This window comes from Chaetodon trifascialis, chromosome 9, assembly GCF_039877785.1.
Source record: "Chaetodon trifascialis isolate fChaTrf1 chromosome 9, fChaTrf1.hap1, whole genome shotgun sequence".
Taxonomy (NCBI): Eukaryota; Metazoa; Chordata; class Actinopteri; order Chaetodontiformes; family Chaetodontidae; genus Chaetodon; species Chaetodon trifascialis.
The window spans coordinates 14,429,031-14,436,423 of record NC_092064.1 but is presented as its reverse complement, the minus strand read 5'-3'; the positions used below and the strand labels follow the sequence as shown (position 1 = coordinate 14,436,423).

Here is a 7,393-nt window from a genome sequence, read left to right as displayed (position 1 = left end):
AGGATTCCTCGAGGTCTGGAGCAATTTATCAATCAGCGATTGTTCGGTAATGTCCAACTTTTCCATGAATAACACCATGTGGAGGAAAACCAGAGAGCATCAGGCGAAAGGGCAGAGTAAAGCTGAGTCATCTAAAAATAACTTGTTTAATCACCTCAGCCTCCCTCTTCACTAATTATATTTCCTGATGGCTCAACGCTTCGTCAGGCACCATAAAAACCACAGTCACACCCGGGTCTGTATTAACGAGTTGAAATATTTATTTTAAAAACTGAAAAAATAAAAACAAACCCACCAACATAGTTTTAGTATATCATACAAAGACATATTTCAATGTTGCTATGTGAGTATTTGTTTCTCTTTGACTACAGTGTGAGGCAGTTTGAAAGGCTGGCTGAGCTGGTAGGACTACAGACACAGACCCCAGAGAGAGAAGAGACAAAGAGAGAGAGGTTAATAAAGAATATTTGGGCAAAAATACAACCAAACATCACTCAAGGTGCGGTCAACTCATCTTTCAAGACACTTGAAATACTGTAAAAAGAGGCTCGATCCTTATTTTACGGTATTATTCTGTTTTATGTTCCAATTTCTAATGAGATCAGCTGCCCAGGTGTGGGAGAAGTGACAGAACACAGCTAAAATCATCATTAAACACAAAGAGCCAGACCCAACAGCACTGCAAATAATACCTGCTGTTTGTTTTAACCTGGCTGGAGCAGCAGATGGGTGGTGCCAAATGGGAGAAATATTTCAAATTGTGACTAATAAAACACTTTTCTCTTCCATCTGCTCCCTCCAACCGATTCAAAAATAGTTTTTTTTAAAGAATTATTGGCAAATACTATTTGACCAGCGTCTGTTAAATAAACCAGTGTCACAACTTTGTAGATACACGGCTGAAGCGGAGCGTCTGAACTAAGTATGTTAAGACACAGCGAAAGACAAACTGCCACCGTCGAACGGAGAGAAGAAATAAGGTGTTGGGTTCAAAACGGATGCCTCCTCATGTCAAGGCATGATCAGTCAGAGTCCACTGGCAACAAGCTGAAAGTCAGTCCATCAGTAGGAAATTCTGTTAAATAACAGTCTCTTATGGAAACAATAATGACCTCTATTGGTTAATTTAACTGAATCCTTACTTGGAAAGAAGCACAAATTGATGCTATTGAATGCTTTTAGATGAAAGGAAAGCAAGAGATTATTTCCAACAATAGAAGGCTTGTAGTTTATATACACAGCTACTTGGTCTTGAGGAAGCTATGGACAACACTGCAGTCTGTGTGCTGCGTACTTCAGAGTGCATTGTGGTCCTGGCAATGCAGACTGTCAGTGAAGGGCTTAGAAAACTGCAGCCAACCATCAGGCCTGTAGGCTGTTTGAAGAGGCAGGGTCATGTGATACATCAGATAAATCTTAAACATTTAGGCCTGTGCAGCCTTAAGCTTCCCAAAACTGACGTTCAAGTTTGATCTAAAAGCTTTTCAGGACTTCCTTTTGTTGCTTCTGCAGTCCCGCCTCCGACAGCACGCTCGACCTGCTGGCAGTCATCACGTCTCCAGGAAAGAACCGAGCGGAAAAAAAAACCCGGACAGCCACGTGTCAGAAAAAGACGCCATCAGCAGTTCGTGATGTGACCGGATCCAAAGCCGCCGCAGCTTCGGTGGCAGGCTTGTTGTAGTGATGCTTGACCACTGACATTTGTAAAAATATGCACCAGTGAGGATCTTAAAGGACCAGTGTGCAGGATTTACTGGCAGAAATGGGACAGAAAATTCAGAAGTATGTTTTTCTTAGTGTACAATCACCTGATGATAAGAATCATTGTGTTCGTGTTAGCTTAGAATGAGCACTTGCACGGAGTCCGCCATCTTTCTACAGTGGCCCAGAATGGACAAACCAAACACTGGTTCTAGAGAACGCCTTTCACATTTTAGCAGACGCTCTAAGGAAAGGTGAGGCGATCCGATGCCACTAAATCCTACACGGAAAAAATGGCAGATCCCAAAGTTGTTGCTTTTTTTCTGTATAAAAAGAGGTTTTCCTCCCACTTCTTTCCGTTAATCAATAAAAAGGGAAGAGACAAAACTGACCCCTTGTCTTTAGTGTTTGGGAGACGGTTCTCTCTCATCAGACCTACCCATGATGCACCGCTACCTCCGACGATGTAGCATGAGGTAGTTGGCAGTCTCAAAGCTCACAGGGAGAAGGAGAGAGAGAGAGAAAAAGCCTGTGCTACTTTCCTGATCTGAAACGACTCACCGGCTCCTCTGACAGGTCGGAGCGGTTTTAGGAGTTTCCGTGCGAGCGGCTGTTAAAATAAAGAAAAGAAGGTCGGCTCGAGTTAACAGTCACAGGTCATTACAATGGTGGCGAGGTGAAAGGCAGAAAGTCCAGTGAACCAGCCAGTGAAGCGGTATGGACTTTATAAGGTGATAACTCACAGTGAGAAAGAATAAGCAGGGAGGAAGATAAAGACAGATGAAGAGCAGCTCAGGCTCCGACAGCTTCAGAGGCTCACAACGTGGAACGAACTCGTTTTAGGGGGACAGCGTGCATGCCATCGATGTTACACAGAGACATGGTTTTGGGGCTGGGGGAGGGCAGACAGTCACTGATCTCCCCCTCTTGCGGCTGAGAGCTTCGCCTTTGTGCAGTGCATCCTGGGATGTCTCGAGTAGAACTTGTGCTCGTAGCGTAAAGGAAAGGACAATAAATACTCTGTAGAACGGATCCACTTCACCTCCACTGCTTTCAACAACACAGTCCTGGGGGAGAGGCGGGGGTGGGGTGGGGTGGGGTGGGGATGTCATGTCTTTTCTCCTCCCACCCTCTCAGCTCCTTACATCCATCTGGAGCCACCCCCCCCACTGAGCCCTTGGTGCTGTCCTTCATGGAAGCTTTCAGACACGGGTGGAGAAGCAGGTTTAGAAAAGAAGCACCTTTTAATTTGGCTTAGATAACAAACAAAAAAGAGAGAAGAGAACGAAGGAGAGAGACTGAAGAGTGTGTGTATAAATAGAAGGAGGCAGACGGAAGCTGGTCTTCTGGAGAAGGAGGAAGAGGAGGAGGAGGGGGGACGACAGGGGCGACATCTCAACCTGTGCCTGTGGAGAAGAAGACCCACTTTAGCCTTTTTACATTTTACCTGTGATATTTGTTGGGGTATAGTTACTGAACTGCAGCCCTTACCCTCCTCTCCCTCGTCCCAGCCCTCCGCTACGCCAGCCAGCTCGTAATGCTTCTTCCTCAGCTCGCCAAGACGCTCTCGCTCCTTCTGCAGGCGGGTCTCCAGCTCCAGGACCAGGACCTGAGGAGACGCAGGCAGAGGGCGGAGACACACTCGTCATTTTCCTGCTGCCTTTCATTTCCCCTCGCAAACCACGAAAAAGCTCAAATCCTGAACAGATGATTATTTTCATGAGTCACAGACAGACGGTGGCTGCATGGAAACACACCGGGAGGGAACAAACAAGCTTTTTGCAATACAATAAAAGGTGGGTTTCAACATTTAAAGCATCATACATACAAATTAAATATAAGCCATCGCAGAGGTAATCGAACTCCAGACGTCACCCAGGCTAAATGAGGTCAGACAGAGCGGTGGGAAATCAAATTCTTGCTGGGAGTATTATTTCCTCCAGTGTCCCTCGTGTCTGTGGATACTTTTTCAGTCCCAGTTAACAATCATTATTTACACAAGTTGCAGCTAAACTCCTATAAAGTGCACTTTAAATAGAAGCCCTCTGTGCGTTTGCAACAATGGGCCGTGTGTTCGCGAGCAGGTCCAGACCTTTCTGTTTTCCTTTCAGCGGCGGAGTCACAACACACAGTCGAGCGTTCATATGAAACAGACTTATTATAGTTTGGATTTTTTCATTCGTTTTCTTGGCTTTCGTTTGCAATTCGGTTTAGTTTCCAGAGAGGGTTTGCTCACTTCAGTTCAGTGTTTTTATTGTAGTATGGGGGTTTCTGTCAGGGGAAACATTTAAGAGGTTCAGAATAGGTTTTACAATACAACCACTGTGTGGAGGCAGGCGGCTCGCAGTCATGTCGATGTCCCCGTCTCAGTAAACACATGCACCAGGGCCTCCTCATCACCGCTGTGTTGACTAATCTGACCAAACTGACTAAAACTTTTTCTCTGCTCTGGTTTGAATTATTTCGGTTAACTGAAATGTTTTTTGTGAAATGTGTTTCTAGCTTAGTTTTAGTTGACTATAATCCAGAAACGCCGGTTTGAAATTCATCCACTCAGTAGATAAAAACAGCTTCAGAGTCTAATGTGGAAACTTTATTCATTTATACAACTCACATATCGTTAATCCTAACTGATTATTAAATCATTCATTCCTTAAATAACTTTCCCAGAGTCTATTTCATATAAAACAGATTTCTCAGGTGCAGTAAACTCAGCTATGTTCAGTGTCTGTCTGTGTTGGCTGCTCACCTGTGCGTCCATCTCCTGTCGTTTGATCTGGGTGAGAGTCATGCTGGAGAAGTCCATCGTATCTGGACACAAACACAAATGATGTTCAAACACCTCTTGAGTTTTCCTTTAACTTGCAGCTTTGAACTACCTCAGAGCTTCAAACACAGCGAAACAAAAATTCTGACTAAACATCGTCGTCAGCGAACCTTTATCACGTGACGAAAACGAGATGAGACGCAACGTAAATGCTGGTCATGTGACGATAACTACAATTAAATATATAATGCAATATCTTTGACGAATAAAAACGAGACTAAATGTGGTTTACAAAATAAAAACTCTGCTAAAACGTCTCTTCATTTTCGTTAAAAATGAGACAAAATGTTCTACGTTATTTCGTCTCTTTTAGTCACGTTGTTCTTATTATTTTGCAGTATTTCTGTTTCCCGTGTCTCACTTCAGCGGCTGCATCAGGTCGCACTGCGCAGTCGCAGCGACGTCACGGCATTAGTTCCCACTCGCGGCATTATTTAGAAGATGCAGCTGCGGCAGGTCAATGTTAACGACAGACAACTGACACAGAGAACGGGACCGACGGCCAGCCAGCCAGCCGGCTTTGGTTGGTAAAATAAATATGTTGTAAATTCAAATCAGAGCGTCTTCGTGTCTGGAATGGATGTATTCTTGAGTCTATAAGCTAACAATCATATAATAAGACAACCTTGTTTGAATTGTGAAATGGGCTTGACTAAAAGAAAATTCTGGTTTCTTCTATACTACTAGATACCATATAGACTGGGTTGAATAGAATTGCATTACTAAAAAGAGACTACAGTTTTCATTGACTAAAATAAGACTAAAATGCTCAGACTTTTAGTCGACTGAAACTTGACCAGACTAAAAAGAGTATGAACGTGACTAAAACTAATAAAAACTAAAATGACAGCTTGACACAAAGACTAGACTAAGACTAAAATTAAAACAGGCTGCCAAAAACAACACGACTCCTCTCACCTGTTTCTTCGATCTGAGACTTCCCAGACTTGGTGGAGGCCACGACGGCTGCGGTGGCCTGTGTGACGCCCCGGGACGCCTGCTGCAGACGGTGGAGGTTGGCGCTGTCCTTGTCTGCTTTTACCTGGAGAGAGATCATCGGATCAGATCATCCAGTCGGGATTCATCTGACCTGTTTAGACTCCGCTGGGAGAACAAATGTACTCTTTGCTCACCTTAGAGGCAGCCACTAGCTGCGCCGTGCTGGCGGCGATTTCGTGTGAACACACCATCAGCTCCTCAAACTTCCCTTTGCCCTGCACCACCAGATCAGCGGCATCTCTGGAACGACACAACACAGAGCAAAATAACTCGGGGGGAACACAAGAGAGTTTGACCTCTGATGCATGATTGACCTTCCACGCTTCAAACCTGATTTACTGTTTTGTTATTTATTCATTTCCTCGTAGGAGGACACAGCTTTTTTACAGTAAAAGGTATCTAAACCAAAGATTTCCAGGCTCCTAAAGTCTTTTCCATCACATCTAATTTGTTACTATGAATGAAATTGCAAAAAATAAAGTTTCCAGTAAAAGCAATCATCACTCTGTTTTAGCAGCTGTTCACATGAACTGAATGTTTTGATCATGATTATTTAATGCTTGCTCATTTCCAGAGTGAGGGATCAATAGAGGACTTATCTAGGTGCGACTGACGGCTGAAATGAAGCACTCTCCAACACAAGACTGAACAAACCCTGACTTCTTCACCTTCCCCCTGCTAACTTTACGAACATGAGCACTTTTACAGTGTGGAGGAGACACTCAGGGGAGGAATGATACTTACACCATGACCGTGGCGCCCCATCCCACTGCTTTGGAGGCAGAGATCAGGCCCTCGGTCCAGCGGGAGTTCTTGGCATAAAATTCCTTCATGGAGGCTGCCCCCTGGTGGACAAAAGAGGACATATCAACACATCATTATGAAATATATGATGTTGTTTATTATCGATTCATCTGCCAGTTGATTTCTTCTTTAATCATTTAATAATTTAGTCTGAAACACATCACAAAATGATGATCAAGGCGACATACTCAAATGTCTAATGGCCCAAACCAACTTTCATTCAATTTTACTGTAATTTAGGAAAACAAATAAAAGCAGCAGACTCTCATTTAGGAGAAACTAGAACCATCGACTAATCAATTGATGGACTAATGGTTTCAGCTCTGGACACAGAATTATGAAGATCTGTCCAACAAAGTGCAATCCAGCACTGCAGCCTCTGTGGAGTGTGCCAGAGGCTGCATTACACTGTAAGGAGAGCCTAACATTATTATTTTTCTAGGTATTAAAGTGTTTTTTCATAGCTGCATATTGTATTATTTTAAATTAGAAAAAGGGAACTGTGCAGATTTTTTCAGTCATGAAATATATTTTTTTATAATGGACGTCCTTAGTAAAAATGGTGAAGTTAAGCTTTCTACCTCTATATGAAATGTATCCACTGGACTTAAAACAGTGTAAAGCTGCATATTTTACTCAGTTTGATGATGTCACATGTCAGGATTACGCTGCTTATTCAGATGATAATATGAGCCACATCTCTTCCTCATTCAGAGAAGAAGCCAAGAGGACAAACTGCAGAATAACTCACCCTGCCACTCTCCACGATGTCCCTTTGCAGATTTTTGGAAGACAGAATGAGCTCCTTTATCGCCTGCATCAGCTCTGTGCAGGAGGCCAAAATCCTGCAGGGGGCGACAGAGCAGAGGACACAAACACTCACTGACTGCGAATGCACTGATGATCTCTCTGTTTTGATATGGAGCACAACATTGTGAAGCCTGCTCAGTGTTGTGCCTGCAAGTGAATGCAACTCATTATATTCTGGCCTGCTCAGCTTGGTGCCAAAAAAATATGATCAAACCTGACAGAGAGTGGCTTTATTTTGAAAGATGGAGGTCA

At 43.6% G+C, this 7,393-nt stretch overlaps 1 protein-coding gene across 2 annotated transcripts in view; it reads right to left on the bottom strand.

Moving 5' to 3' along the window:
• Positions 1–236: 236 nt before the first annotated feature.
• Positions 237–7,393, bottom strand: part of hip1 (huntingtin interacting protein 1) — a 42,111-nt gene continuing 34,954 nt past the window's right edge. For both annotated transcript variants that reach the window (XM_070970099.1, XM_070970100.1), the window contains exons 25-31: positions 7,083–7,176; positions 6,272–6,372; positions 5,662–5,767; positions 5,447–5,570; positions 4,451–4,512; positions 3,193–3,310; positions 237–3,107 (exon numbers count right to left, since the gene is read on the bottom strand). In XM_070970099.1, the coding sequence (XP_070826200.1) occupies positions 3,097–3,107; positions 3,193–3,310; positions 4,451–4,512; positions 5,447–5,570; positions 5,662–5,767; positions 6,272–6,372; positions 7,083–7,176 (616 nt within the window). In that variant the 3' untranslated portion in view covers positions 237–3,096. The remainder of the gene's footprint in view (positions 3,108–3,192; positions 3,311–4,450; positions 4,513–5,446; positions 5,571–5,661; positions 5,768–6,271; positions 6,373–7,082; positions 7,177–7,393) is intronic.